Source organism: Saccopteryx bilineata, chromosome 3 (genome assembly GCF_036850765.1).
Source record: "Saccopteryx bilineata isolate mSacBil1 chromosome 3, mSacBil1_pri_phased_curated, whole genome shotgun sequence".
Classification (NCBI taxonomy): domain Eukaryota; kingdom Metazoa; phylum Chordata; class Mammalia; order Chiroptera; family Emballonuridae; genus Saccopteryx; species Saccopteryx bilineata.
Genome location: NC_089492.1, coordinates 259,650,183 through 259,666,066, shown reverse-complemented (window position 1 = coordinate 259,666,066; position 15,884 = coordinate 259,650,183). Strand labels below are relative to the sequence as shown.

At 42.2% G+C, this 15,884-nt stretch overlaps 1 protein-coding gene across 4 annotated transcripts in view; it reads left to right on the top strand.

The window, feature by feature from the left end:
• The window catches only part of CCDC30 (coiled-coil domain containing 30), a 116,324-nt gene that overhangs the window by 87,652 nt on the left and 12,788 nt on the right, over nt 1-15,884 (top strand). For all 4 annotated transcript variants that reach the window (XM_066265049.1, XM_066265051.1, XM_066265050.1 and 1 more), the window contains 3 exons: nt 2,168-2,330; nt 8,870-8,982; nt 14,286-14,427. In XM_066265049.1, coding sequence (XP_066121146.1) covers nt 2,168-2,330; nt 8,870-8,982; nt 14,286-14,427 — 418 coding nt within the window. The remainder of the gene's footprint in view (nt 1-2,167; nt 2,331-8,869; nt 8,983-14,285; nt 14,428-15,884) is intronic.

Here is a 15,884-nt window from a genome sequence, read left to right as displayed (position 1 = left end):
TCTCACTTCAGAAAAATACACACACACACACACATACACACAGGCCAACAAAAGCCTGAACTCCCTGATGGTGTGTGGGTTGCAGATTATATAGGACCAAATATAAGACACTGTGGGTTAAGGGTTCAGGGTTGTGTTGGGAGCTGACTGGTTGGAGGTGAAGTAAGAGAAAAATTTCTCCAGAGCTGCTCTGGTGTCATTCTGTCTGGTTTCATGGAAAAGTCGCACTCTGAGGTTGTTACACCTTAGGGCTCAGGAGCTGAAACATAATTTAGATCAAGATATTATCTTTAGCGCAACAGAAATCCATACCTTGTAACCCTGACTCAAGGAATAGCCATTGTTTCTGGTTGCCTCAAGGGGTTAGCGACTAGTAAGGGAAAGGGCTAAGGCTTACAGGGCATGCTGTGAAGAAACTGAATGGAGTGCTGGGGCTACAAATTAAATAAAAATCACATATAAAGTCAAGACCCTCCATTTTACTATAAAGAATATCCTTCTACCTAAAACTTTGCAATTGCAATGAAATATATGTTATACTAAGACAAGTTTAGGATGTTGTGATAGCACATACTAAGGACACCTAATTTGAGTCTAATGAGCTCAAGAAAGCCTTCCTCAAAGAAAGCTATTTAAGCTGAGAGTGAAGTAGCTGGTATAGGAAAGCTAAGTAGAAAATATTAGGCAAAGGAGGGCCTGGAAGAGGAAGATAGGTAAAGGTTGCAACTGCAGAGGAGGCATTGGTGTGGAGAATGACTTGTTTCAGGAAATGAAAAAAGTTCACTTTGCCAGGAACAAAATGTTTGTGGGTACAGGAAGTGGCAAGAAAATGAGGCTAGAAAGGTAAGCTAAAGTGAGGCTAGCTATCTTTTTTTCTTTCTTTTTTTTTTTTTTTTAGTGATAGGAGGGGAGAGAGAGGCAGACTCCTGCATGTGTCCCAACTGGGATCCACCCAGCATACCCACTAGGGGGCGATGCTCTGCCCATTTGGGGCCCTTGCTCCCTTGCAACTGGAATCTTTTTTTTTTTTTTCTGAGGTAGAGGCCATGGAGCCATCCTCAGTGCTCCAGGGCCAACTTACTCTAATTGAGCCATGGCTGCAGGAGGAGAGAAGAGAGAGAAGCAAGAGGAGGAGAGGTAGAGAAGCAAATGGGCACTTCTCCTGTGTGCCCTGGCTGGGAATCGAACCCAGGACATCCACACACCAGGCCAACATTTCACTGCTGAGCCAACCAGCCAGGGCAAGGCTAGCTATCGTAAAAGTAATGTGGAGCCTGACTAGGTGGTAGTACAGTGGATAGAGCACAGCCTGGGATGCTGAGGACCCAGGTTCAAAACCCCGAGATTGCTGGCTTGAGCATGGGCTCACCAGTTTGAACATGGGGTTGCCAGCTTGAGCATGGAATCATAGACATGACCCCATGGTCGCTGGCTTGACCTCTGGTCACTGGCTTGAGTCCAAGGTCACTGGCTTGAGTCCAAGGTCACCGGCTTGAGCAAGGGGTCACTGGCTCTGCTATAGCCCCCAGGTCAAGGCACATATGAGAAGCAATCAATGAACAACTAAGGTGCCACAACTATGAATTGATGCTTCTCATCTCTCTCCTTTCCTGTCTGTGTGTCTGTCTGTCTCTCTCTCTTGTTCACTAAAAAAAAAAAATCAGTTGAGTAAATTTGAGGACCTAATTAAGGATCATTGAACACAGGTTCATTCATGATTTAGCTGCAGCGGTGGTAACATGTGTGTATTAGTATCAGTGGTGTTTGTAACTAAAAGCCCCATGTTGAGCCAGGAAGATCAAGGGGCTCAACCTGTAAAGCAGTGGAAGAGTAGACGGAAAGACAGTTCAGGACCAGAGCCCTACCTCCATCTTGTTCTAGCTGTGTGACCTTGAGCAAGTTAAGTAAAGCTCTTTGCTACAGCTTTCCCTGTGAAATAGGAAAAATGATTTCTTCTTCATAGGGTTGTTTTGAGGACAGAGGGAGAGATCAGAAAAGTTTCTGTCACAGGAGATTCCCCATGTTGGTCCCTCTGTCTTATGGACACATAAACCCACCTCACTGAACCAAAAAAACTCCTCTGTATGATAGTAACGATTTTATCTGAAAGTTTCATTTACAAAGCTTTGCAGTTCACAGTGTAACAATGTATGTTAACTGTCCTCAGGAAATGCCTTGATCAGAATATAAATGAGCTACAAGAGAAAGTGAAAATCTTACAGGATAAAGAGAATAGACTGGAAATGACCAGTTCTCATCAACAACACAGAATTCAGCAACAAGACACACAACTTAAACAACTGGAAGATGAAAAGAGAAAATTTGATGAGGTAAGGAAGTCAATAGACATGTTCTCAGTTTTCCAGTTCCCACAGAGAAATAGCTAATAATCATATTAATCATTGAGTGCCTAGTACGTTACCATTAGTTTATCCAGGGTTCAGTCAGGAAAGAGGAATTTACTCTAGATATTTCAAGCAAGAAGGGTTTAACACAGGGCATAATATGTTTATAAAACTTGGAAGGGAGAGTTAAGGGTAGAGAGAAAGTCAGAAAGAACTGCTGCTGGCTTTCAGTAAATGCTGCAGTTCAGAATCATGGAAGCCAACTCCTGCAGCACCAAAATGGGGACTTGGAGGAACTCTCTGTGAAACCCATACCTAGTGTCATCTGCCGACTGCCCATCCATCAACCTGCCAGTGTTAGAGGAGAACAATGCCTTTTCCGCTCACCAGGGCTTTCCAAACCACATGCAAGTGCTTCTGATTTGCAGAAATTAAACTGGAACTCTGCTGTCAAGGGGTCTGGGAAATAAGTTTTCAGACTTCCAACTTTGCAGCACAGAGGAGAGCTTGGGAAATAAGTTTTCAGACTTCCAACTTTGCAGCACAGAGGAGAGCTTAGAAAAGTGGGGGTCCTATTAAGCAACAACACAGTGCACATTGTATAGTTAACATCCATACAAACCCTTTACCCTTATTAAAATAAAACAATAAGCAAAAAGAATATTATGCTTCCACTTATATGATGCACTATCACCCATATAAATGAAGACACACTTAACCTATCAAGGTCCCATTAGTATTTGTGATCATTTGGGGGTGACGCTGATTGCTACTTTTACAGTCTTGATGCATGTGGACATATACCTTTAAAAATTAATTAATAAAGGTAACTATCAATAATGCAATAATACACATTTTGCCATTCCCAGTTCCATCTATTGGTTCCTTTCCATGTATTTAGGCTGTGAGAGAAATGGTATCATATACAATTAACAACTGGTTAAAAGTATATACATCATATGATAGGACATCATCTAACCCCAAAAGGTATCAGCTAGCCAACATCATAACTATGTCTTCCATAGGTCTTTCCATTGTTTTGTCAGCTTAGTTTTTTCTGGATGATGGGATATATGGTAAGACCAATGACTTTCATCTATATGAGCCTTTGTTTCACTTATCTTACTGTAAAATGATTTTCTTGGTCAGAACCAATGTTGAGTGGTATATCATGACAGAAAATAAAGAATTTGATAAGACCACAGATAATGGTTCTGACAGAAGCATTTAGACAGAGAAAGTAAATCCGTATCTAAAATGAACATCTATTCCACTGAGGACAAATTGTTGTTCTGTCCATGATGGAAGGGGTCCTGCGTAGTAACTCTGCCTCTAATAAACTCCTGGGGGATGGTTCCATAACAGTTGCTTAACATTGATCTTCGCTTTTTGCAAGTTGAGTGGATTAGCCTTGGTGAATCCTTAATAAAATATATTTGTGCTGCCATGTACCTTATACATGAGCCCACTGAGCAAGAAATAGGTGCTGGACCCCCATGTTTGTGGCAGCATTGTTCACAATAGCGAAGATCTGGAAACAGCCCAAGTGTCCGTCAGAGGATGAGTGGATTAAAAAGCTTTGGTACATATATACTATGGAATACTACTCAGACATAAGAAATGATGACGTCGGATCATTTACAATAACATAGATGGACCTTGGTAACATTCTGCGGAGTGAAATAAGTAGATCAGAAAAAACTAAGAACTATATGAATCCATACATAGATGGGACATAAAAATGAGACTCAGAGACATGAACAAGAATGTGATGGCAATGGGAGTGGGGGGGGTGGGGGAACGGGGGATGGGGCGAGGAAGGAGAGAGGGGGTGGGGGAGGGGAGGGGCACAAAGAAAATCAGATAGAAGGTGACAGAAGACAATTTGACTTTGGGGGAGGGATATATAGCACAATCAAATGTCAAAATAATCTGGAGATGTTTTCTCTCAACATATGTACCCTGATTTATCAATGTCACTGTATTAAAATTAATAATAAAAAAAATTTTTTTTAAAAGAAATAAATAGGTGCTAGAGAAAGAGGCTGATATCTACAAAATGTACCACCTCTCCTATGGATGCCCTCTGGTGAGCAAACACACATAAAAACACAGTCTAGGCCTGTGCTAATGTGTCAGCTGCCCACACATGATTATTTACATCTTAAATGAAATAGAATTAAGTAAAATTTGAAATTTAGTTCTTCAGACACACTAGCCACATTTCAGTTGCTCAGCAGCCATTCTGTGTGGCTAGTGACTACCATTCCATATTGGAGAGTCCAGATATAGAACATGTCCATTAGTGAAAAAAATCCCATTGAACAGCATTGCTAGTTCTAGCTCCTTTCCCAGACCTCCTTTTCACCAGTCTGCCAATATTATTCTTCCCAAATTCCTGATCTTCTGGGCAAACTATTAGAAACTTTCTATAAGTTAATATGGATCATGCCTCTGGCCATCTCTCTTTCGGAGCAAAATAAACACAAGCTTTGCCCACTGAGATTTCCCTTCCCATTCTTCTTAAGGACCGCCCCTCGATAGGGCTATAATGCTGCAGCAGCCCTACTTCCTCAGTCCGCTGGTCATTAGGGAACTCCCCATGAGGCCATAGGAAGGGTTGAGATAGGTGGTAACATAGTCAAGGTTAAAACCACTTGCTCATGCAACTTGGTACCTTTAGGACCTGCTTAGGATTGGTACCTTACATGGCACTTGACTGGAGGATGGAGTGCACAGGCCCAGCTTCAGGGCTTAGTGAATAAAGTAATGCCTAGTTTCAGGAAGGACAACTCAGGTTACGTGATCACTTGATTTCTTAAGGCTAAGTATTCAATCTCCACCAGGGCCAAGTCTCAAGCAAGGAATAGCTATTATTGGAGGATTTGCTCCCAAATCCTAAGGTTAAACCATCACACTAATGCTTGCCAGAGGTTCCATATAATGTCCTCATCTACCACCAAGACCTGGAGAATCTTTGGCTTTGCTGGGTCATAAGGCCCAGATGGCAAAGCACTGTGCACTGCAGCCTGGCACAGTTGCAGATCTTTGTCTTGCTTTGGGCACCACCAACCTCACAGCCTTCAAGATTACTTGATAAATGGGTTGAAGGAGCAAATGTAGTATAGGCTGATTCTAGAATTTGAAGAGGCACTGTAAACACTTGGCCTTTTCTACCATCAATAGCCCTCATTCCTCAAGTCAGAAAGCCAGTGTTGAGAATCTGCTATTCTAGTTGGTCTGTTCTGACTGTACATTCAAGAATTGGAGAAATAACCACTGTGTGTGTGTGTGGGGGGATTCACGAATCCACTACGCCCACTGGGAAACATATGCTAAGCCATGAATCAATGCAGCAAACTCTCAAGACACACTGTAAGTTTAAACTCCATTTTTCACCTTACTTCATTGAGTCTCCACATCCATGGCATTGGGTTCCAAATATTAGTGTTGACTCAGAACCACTGCCCTGTAATTCCACAGATACCTAATTCCCTTTCTCAAATGCCCAATCAGCTTGATAAAAGGCCACAGGTCTCTCTGAGGAAAGCTTGGGAGAACATTACATACTTGTATCACATACTGTATCACAGAGTTTTTTTCCTGAAGGCAACCTTGCATTTCAGTCATTCAAAGGACTCTGGGTCTCTGAACTGGCTCAGGTCTGGGAACTGAGTAAGGTCATTACTCTACATTATCATTCAAATTGGGCCTCTGCCAGACTCAGGGGAATTTCTCTTTTTCTTTCTTTCTTTCTATCTTTCTTTCTTTTTTCTTTTTTCTTTCTTCTTTCTCTCTCTCTCTTTCCCTCCCTCCTTCCCTCCCTCCCTCCCTCCCTCCCTCCCTCCCTCCCTCCCTCCCTTCCTTCCTTCCTTCTACAACTCAAGTAAGACTTTAATGAGTTACTCATGTATTTTAGTCCTAAAATCACTGTGATCAATAAACCACAACCAAAGTTTGCTACAAGTCAAACTATTTGGTTATATCACTGGCCCTACTGTCTAATAACAGTAACAGTGCCCAGGTGGGGTTAAATATTACCACTTGATCTATGATACTCTGTATTACCATTATCCCATTAAAACCAGGGATCCATTTTTTTTTTTTTTTTTTTTTTTTTGTATTTTTCTGAAGCTGAAAATGGGGAGAGACAGTTAGACAGACTCCCGCATGCGCCCGACCGGGATCCACCCGGCACGCCCACCAGGGGCGATGCTCTGCCCCTCCGGGGCGTCGCTCTGTTGCGACCAGAGCCACTCTAGCGCCTGGGGCAGAGGCCAAGGAGCCATCCCCAGCGCCTGGGCCATCTTTGCTCCAATGGAGCCTTGGCTGCGGGAGGGGAAGAGAGAGACAGAGAGGAAGGGAGGGGGGGTGGAGAAGCAAATGGGCGCTTCTCCTATGTGCCCTAGCTGGGAACCGAACCTGGGTCCCCCGCACGCCAGGCCAACGCTCTACCGCTGAGCCAACCGGCCAGGGCCAAAACCAGGGATCCATTTTAATGTCGGTACCTATTACCATCATCCTTAGTAGGACAGCATTATAAGAGCATTTCAAGAAATATATCTGCTTAAGCCTTTGGTTTTCTTCCTCTTTCTTATGTCAAGAAAGTATAGCATCTTAATGTCATTTAACATAGGCCACCGTTGAGTCCAAATTTCAGTCAATCAGCCATACTATTGAAGTCACTTTAGATATTCAAATTAAACATATTATATCCTGAATCCTAGTAAATGCATCCATATCAATAAATTCAACCTATTCAATATTATATTTCTTTCTTTGTAGTATAACATCCTACAAATACATTATTACATATATTCCTTTGATTTCTGCTAATTTAAGTTGGCAAGATCTTTTCATTTTTTCAATATGGTAGTCCTCCCAGGTCAGTCCTATTACTCAACTCCTGTTCCCCAGGATGTGCAGGGATCTGACTCTAGTTATAGGACGGGAGGCAATGAGATGGTAGTAGTGTGAAGGTGGGTCTTGAGAACAGTAGATATTCTCTTACAGGATCCCTGCCTCAAGTGAGGTCAGTACAGAGCCCAAGGCAAGAGCGGTTAATCTCCTAAGAGCAGAAAGGACTGCTTCTGCAGATAAGAGAGGTTCAGTAGAATTTGGGGATCCAGGGTACTCAGTGTCTGGAATCCTACCAGACGTACTCATTCCCAATTCTCAAATATCCATGCATTCCCAAACAAAGCATTATTTTTCAAATAAGAGACCTGGAAAGGCTATGAAATCGATCAGAGGTCCCCAAACTTTTTACACAGGGGGCCAGTTCACTGTCCCTCAGACCGTTGGAGGGCCGCCACATACAGTGCTCCTCTCACTGACCACCAATGAAAGAGGTGCCCCTTCCGGGAGTGCGGCGGGGGGGGGGGGCGGATAAATGGCCTCAGGGGGCCACATGCGGCCTGCAGGGCCGTAGTTTGGGGACGCCTGTAATTCTGCAACCTACTTGATGAAATTTGGAACTTAGTTTTTGGATACATCGACCTGCTGCCTACAAGAGAGAAGAGGTTCTTTCAGAGTACTCATAGAAGCTCTCTGAGTCTCTGACTATGCCTTGTTTCAATAATTAAATCACCAAGTTGGACATTATCTGACATAGTCAGATGTGGCTAGCACACTCCAAACTCCTTATTCTCCTCAATTCTGCTATAACATTTTTCATACCAGCCATGTAGTCTCTCAAAGTACTTCATGACAGGTAACTATAAGTTATAATTTAATCGACACTTATGTCATGGATATCTAGCACTAGTGACAAGAGCACACTGTCTTTAAGTCTAACATGGTCAGATAACTAATATTTGAGCTTCCCATCTTTGAGGATTTGTTCATGGCAGCCATTTCTAGAACCAGATACTTTATTAGTCAAGGTTAGGTCAGAAAAACAACTTTCACTTTATGTACTACAATGTGGAAGACTTTTTTCTGAGAGAGAAAGAGGCAGGAAGGAAGAGAGATGAGAAGCATCAACTTGTAATTGTATCACCTTAGTTGTTCATTGATTGCTTCTCATGCTTGCCTTGATGGGGTGAGGGAGGGGATATGGGGAGGCCTCCAGCTGAGCCAGTGACCATTTGCTCAAGCCAGTGACCTTGGGCTTTAAGCTAGTGACCTTTGGGCTCAAGACAGTGACCTTAGTGTCATGTCTATGATCCCACACTCAAGCTAGTGAACCCGTGCTCAAGCTGGTGACCTCGGGAATTTGAAACTGGGACCTCAACGTCCCAGTTGATGCTCTATCTACTATGCCACCACTGGTCAGGCTGGAAGACTTTCTATATAGGAAATTAGATGCTTGCAAAACCATTGGAAAGGCTGGTGAAGCAAAACTCAAGAAAGCTACTAGCTCTCAGGAAATCTAGATGAGCAGATTCACAGGAAACTACTACGGTCAGAAGCTGGAACCACTATAAGCCTTTTTTAGCAAAAAGGCTTTGTCAATTTACATCCCATCAAAATCATACCTTTACTCAGTATAGAATATTCTCATTTTTAAAAATGTTTTTCAGTATCTAAAGATCAACCAGGAATTGTCAAAGAAGATGACGGGGTTGCAGCAAGAGAAGGAAGCTCTATGTAAAGAATATGGGGAACTTTTGAAGCAACTTGATGTCTACGTGAGGTAAACAAAAACTTCTCTTTGGAAGGGAAAGTCTTGCTTTTCCCCAAAATACACCCTTCTTACTTGCCATCAGGTCTTTTTCCCCTCAATACATTTCCTCAGCCTGGACCACTCTCACTTCATTTCAACTCATGGTGCTGAGGCTGGCAGTCCCCTTCCCTAAGAAGCCTTTTCTGACACACCCGCCTGGCCTGGGAGAGGTGTTCATTCTTTGTGTCCCTTTATCCCTTTGTACATGCCTCTCTGTACTTATTTAAGAACTTGTCGCTTTGTTTTGAAATGATGTGACTTACTACCTGTCTTCCTCACCATACTATAGGCTTTTGAGGGGCAGGGGCCACAGTCTCACTCATCTTTTTTACCCATAGTTCCTGGCATATAGTAGTTGTTCTATAACAATTTGTGTTTCTGAACTTCCTGCTCTTTCATTCCATTTCCTGGTTCATCACTGCTCCCGATTCCTCTCGTTCTCCTCCTGTCTGGAATGTAGCGCTGTAGTCCAGGGTATGGACTCCAGAGCCATACTGCCTGGGTACAAACCTTGGGTCTACTAGAAACTGGCTGTGTGACCTTGGGTGAGCTCTGTAACCTCTCCATGTCTGAAGTTCCTCATCTTTAAAATGGACAAAATAATAGTACTTATCTCGCAAAGTTGTGGTGAGAATTAAGCAAATAAATTCGTATAAAGTGCTTACTTAGAACAGTGTCTAGCACACAGCTATTGTTATATCTGTTCACTTTTCATTTTTTCTCCATGACCAAACTCTGGTCCCAGCTCTGTAGTCTTCTGTTTTAATTCCTTTGTAGATTGAAGTGCCTTATTCTTTTATGTTTTTAACCTGTGTTGATGATGTTAATGGTAATGACTTAAACACCTCTAGCAGAGAATATTTTTCAGAAATATCAGTATTCGTTTTCTTGCTTTGATCATCATCTCACTGAGAAACGCAGACATCATGGTCAAAGGGTATGTGTGGTTCAGTTCATGCTGCTTGCAAATATTAGACTAGAACTCAGTCCTCTGATAAACCTGAGCGGTGCTCTTTCTACACAGGGATGTGAGAGAACGAAGGGCTGGATCCAGAGTATGTAAACTACCACAATGCTTGCCAAATGAATCGATACTGAATCTAATGTATTATAATAAATAATACTGATATGTGTCAGGTCAAAATCGGTCTCCAAAGGTAAAATGACATTTAGTTTTCAGAGAGTTACATTTGTAAATATTTTTTATTGATTGATTTCAGAGAGAGAGGAAGGGAGAGAGAAAGAGGGAAAGAGAGAGGAACATCAATCTGTTTCTGTATGTAGGCATCAAACCAGCAACCTTTATACATATATGGGGTCAATGCTAATCAACTGAGCTATCCCTCCAGGGTTAGGGAGTTATATCTTTTAATTCATATTACAAATAATGAAACAACAATGCAAATTTTTTAATGAAAAAAAACTTACCTCATATAGTTTGGCAAACCATGTCAACCCAATAAATTAAAAAGAAAAGGAAAAAAGAAACACTCCAGAATCCATCCCATGTTCACTCCTTATTCTCTGTTGATAAACAGTTTCATAGTTTTATGACCTTATTATCATAGTTTAGGTAAAATTTTATGTTCTTTTTCTCTCAATATTATTTCATAAGCATTGTGCTTTGTTACTACATTCTTTGAATTTGCTTATTTTTCTAAAACAATACTTTATAAAGTTGGTATGCATTTGCACTAACAGTGCTGGTTTGATCAAACTGGGTTTGATTGCTAAAGAAGACTAACAGAACGCCAGTGACAGTGCCTACAAATGTACAACCCATTGCAGGAGAAGGACACACATGGCAACAGAATTAGGTGCAGCATACACGTCACAGGCCATGGCTGTCTCACAGCAGGCAACCCAGAGCATTAGACAGGAGCCCCAGCGCTCCTTCCCTACGTAAGGGCCTTGCCTGGTGCTCCTCCTCTCTCCCATCAAGAACCACAGGTGTGGACCTGACCAGGTGGTGGTGCAGCGATACAGCATCAGACTGGGATGCAGAGGACCCAGGTTCGAGACCCTGAGGTCGCCAGCTTGAGCACGGGCTCATCTGGTTTGAGCAAGGCTCACCAGCTTGAGCCCAAGGTCGTTGACTCTAGCAAGGGGTTACTTGGTCTGCTGTAGCCCCACAGTCAAGGCACATATGAAAAATCAATCAATGAACAACTAAGGAACCGCAATGAAGAATTAATGTTTCTCATCTCTCTCCCTTCCTGTCTGTCCCTCTCTCTGACTCTCCCTGTCTCTGCCACAAAAAAAAAAAAAAAAAGAACCACAGGTGTGCCCTGAACACCTGACAACCAGGGATCCCAAAATGGAATCTCAGCTGATACTTTTTAAAATATTCTGCTGATCATGTAAGCATATCTCTGCTATGTAACCAGCCTCCAGAGCAGAGCCTTCCTGGGGTCTCGCTGAGACTGGGTACAAATAATCAATCTCATTGCTATCAATGAACAGTGCTGACAAGCTGGTGCAAACTGCCATGAAATTCCTTGGACCTGTGGTTACAAAGCAATTCAGCTGCAATCAGTATTTTCATTCTTTGACTAGTGGTCAGTGCCAAGCAAGAACTTTAGCAAAACAGCTCAGGGCAATTCTAGGCTTGCTGGAGTCAACCCTCACACCCTCACAACATAGTTCCAATTTAGTTATGATTGGTATTTTTAATAGAAAAAAACACATTTTGGTACATATGTTTTTCATTTTAAAAATTATTTTTATAGACTAAATTCCCAGGAGTGGAATTACTGATCAAAAAGCTGGTACTCTGGATCTTAAATGTATTAACAAATATTCAGAAGCATCCTACCAAAATTTTCTGCCATCATTATATAAGAGTAGTAATTTTACCATATCCTCCCTGGCTTGGGGTGCTGCTACTGATGAAAATTTCCCAATATTCTCTGTTTTGATTGAGGTAGAACTACTTATAAGAAACGCACAAATTTTAAGTGTATGATTTGATGAGTTTCAACAAATGTATACACCAACAGAACCACTTCAGTCAAGATACAGAACCTCTCTATTGTACCTTAACATTCTCTCCTACCTTTCTGCAGTCAGTCTGTAGCTCCTGCCCCTCACCTCCTCCCAGGCATTCACTCTTCTGATCTCTGTTTCTTCTAAAACTTCATCTAAGTGGAATAATAGTGGCATGTAATCTTTTGTGTCTGAACTTCTTTTGCTCAACATATGCTATGATTTTTAATGCTCACATAGTCAAAAATTACTTAATTGTAATTTTATTTTTAATTTCTTTGATGGCTGGTGTGGCTAAATACTCCCCCGGGTGATTTGTCCATAGCTTTTAGGACAGTGGACCCTAACCCTAGCTGCATATGCCCGGGCTCCAGTACAGATTAATGAAACCATAATCTTCAGCTAAGGCTTAGCGATCAATATTCTGCTGAAAGCTTCCCCATGTGATTCCATGTGCATGCGGGGTTGGAAAGCACAGCTTTAGGGGTGAAAATGGAAGGAACTGTCAAAAGTCGAGGTTCATTTTTGTTTTCATTCCCCTGACCCCAGCCCTGACCTTTACAGACAATGCTCATTTTTTCCATGTTTTCCCAACCCCTCCTCTAGAGGAGCAAATTCCTTGCCTCTTTGAAGTAAAAATAATAGAAAGACCATCTGGCTTTACTTAAACATAAGCAAAAAGCTGTCCCTAAATTTTAGAACACCAGTATTGTGCTGCCTCATAGTGCTAGGAGTTAACAAAGCCATGTTCTTCAGGCAACTTGGCCAACAGAACTTCTGACCAAACCACCGGTGTGCCAGACAGCAAGCCAGCAAGGACCAGGGCAGGCTTGAAGCTCTCATGCGTACGGCATCAACAAACTCTTCCAACCACGCGTAACACTGCAGGAAGACAGCTGCACAGCAAGCTACAGGAACCAGTTAGGTCAACTGTAATAAATTTGTGGGATATATTACAGCTGTAAAAGATAGTAGCTATGAAGACTAGATAACAGCATGGGGGAATGGCTATGATATCATCAGTGAAAAGAGCTTAAGATAAAAATTTTAATGTAGACAATGTTTAAACAAAAAATGCCTATAAAAAGACTAAAAGGGAATACAACAACATTATAATACTGATCATATTAGAAGTTGGAATTTTTTCCCCAAATTTTCTATAATTTAGCTGTGTCAAAATTTCCTTTTTGGCCTGACCTGTGGTGGCGCAGTGGATAAAGCGTCAACCTGGAATGCTGAGGTCGCCGGTTCAAAACCCTGGGCTTGCCTGGTCAAGGCACATATGGGAGTTGATGCTTCCTGCTTCTCCCCTCTTTCTCTCTCTCTCTCTCTCTCCTCTAAAATGAATTAAAAAAAATTTCCTTTTTAAGGCTGAATGTTTCATTTTGTTTATTCATCGGTTGATGGAATTGTGGGTTGTTTGCACCTTTCAGCTATTGTGAATAGTGCTATTATGAATACTCATACACAAGTTTTTGTGTGGACATATGTTTCATTCCTCTTGGAACTTCTCTAGGAGTGGAATATTTGGGTCCTGTGTCTCTGTGTTTTACCATTTGAGGAGCCACCAGGTTTTCCCAAAGAGGCTGCACCATTTGACACCCTACCAGTAGCATATGAGAGTTATCATTTCTCCACATCCTTGTTAGCACTTGTCATTATCTTTTTTATTTTAGCCATCCTAGTAGATATGAAATTATATCTCATTGTAGTTTTCATTTGCATTTCCCTAATAGCTAATAATGTTGAGCATCTTTTCATGTGCTTATTGGCAGAGAGTCAGATTTATGTCAGAATCAGAGTAAGAGTCTTGAGCAGAGACCTATGGAGAGTTGGCATTTAGAAGTCCAGACTCAAGGCAAAGACTGAGAGCAGCCCCAGTTATCTGAAAATAGGCAAGATTGAAGTGGGTTATATTACTATATAAGGAAGTAGCTAAGAACTAGAAAACTTATAATTAATGACTGAATCAGTGGAGCAAGGATCAGAAGTCAAAGAGTTCTAAAATTAAACTTGGTTGCTAAAGCTATGCTACACCCTTTAGCTTAAGACCAAGATAAGTCCTGAGTCCCTGGTGAGTACTAAAAGCTGGCGTTCTTTAGGAGGCTATCTCTGGTCACCCACGCAGGGGCAAGAAGCTCTGCAGATGTGTGGCAGGACAAGCATCCCTATCTGGTGGCAGGCCCTGACAAAGCAAGAAGAGGAAACCCAAGAAAGGTGCATATTGAGGAAGCAAAATAAGTTTTCACTGTGTTCAGGTGTGCCTGTATTCAAATTTATTTTTATAGAAACTATGATAAAAAACGTCTTCATCACAAAGTCAAGATTCACAGAGTCAAGGATCATTTCGTTCATGAAGTAGAGCTGCGAGATGAGAGAATTAATCTACTTGAAAATGAAATTGGGATACTGCAAAAAAAATTAGAAAAGGTGAGGAAAAAAAGGTGATGCTGGTTTTCAGTCATTTAAAGAAAACCCGCTGAGTTTTTAAATTTATGTGTGGCCTCTTTGGAACCCATACTTTCATGTCTTTTCTTTGCACCTCCTTTCAATATGCGTAATTGTTTAAGCCCTGCCAAAAAGGATTTAAGACTCATAGTGATGTGAAACCAAACTGGCCACTGAAGATATTCTGCACTGCCAGCTTAGAATTAGTGTCTTGCCTTCAAGTGAAAGTATCTTTTCTTTTTTGTGTGAGAGGAGGGGAGATAGAGAGACAGACTCCCACATACAGCCTGATCGAGATCCACCTGGCCACCCCTGTCTGGGGACGATGCTGGGACCAACCGAGCTATCCTCAGCGGCCGGCCAACACCCTGTCCACTGAGCCAACCAGCCAGTGTGAAATATCTTTTCTTAAACACCCTTCAGCACAGTGTTCCAAAACACCCTAAGGAACTCATGCCTACTTTCCATAAGCCCTCATTTTGCCTCAAACTCCTGTCAGTTTAAAATGGCAGTGAAAATAGAGTTATCCCTGTTCCTTTATCAATCCTTAATGAGAGCCTTCAAGCTTATTTCTAAATATCCATGGTTTCTTTATGTTTTCCCTGTCGCCATTGTGACCGACTGGGGTGTGGGTAGGGAGGCAATGGGGTGGATGGATGGAATCCAAGGCAGACAGTCCTGAGCAGTCAACCACACACACTCAAAATGGAGAGCAACGGGCTCAGCCAGTGATGCTTTCCCTTCCTGAGATCCCTCGCTCACTTCAGAATTTTGAAAACTCTGTCCTCATTCCTAAGGTACTCTCTTTTTACACGCAACAGTTTTTATACTACCGTTACTCTGTGCCAAGGATACCAAAATAATAAATGTCATTTCAGTTATTCCATGGGCTATTGTAGACTCCAGGTTCAGAAGCCCTTGACTACACACACAATTTAGTGAACTCTGAATCTAACAGGACTAGTGTCCTTATAGAAAGGGGAGTAAACACACACACAGACGTGTACAGGGGAGGAAGGCCAGGTGACAACAAAGGCAGGACCTACAGTCATGGAGCTATGAGCCAAGGAGCAGCGAGGCCTGCCTGCGGCCACCGGCGGGAGGGAGGGCAGCACAGGCTCTCCCTCGGAGCCCCCAGGAGAAACGAACCCTGCCAACATTTTGATTTTAGATTTCTAGCCTCCAGACTGTGAGAAAATGAATTCCTGTTGAGTTAATCTTCCCAATTTGTAGTAATTTGTTATGACATCCCTGGGAAATGAATACATCTACCCAACAAACCCCAGGTCTCCAGGAAAGATACTAGAGATCAAAACTAAGCAAAGGCTAAGAAAGAATAATCAGACCTTTTGCTCACTGCCATTAACTGTGCTGTGGGCTTTGGTCTTAGACAGACTGGGATGCAAAAATCTAACCCTGGCACGTAATAGTCCCTGTGT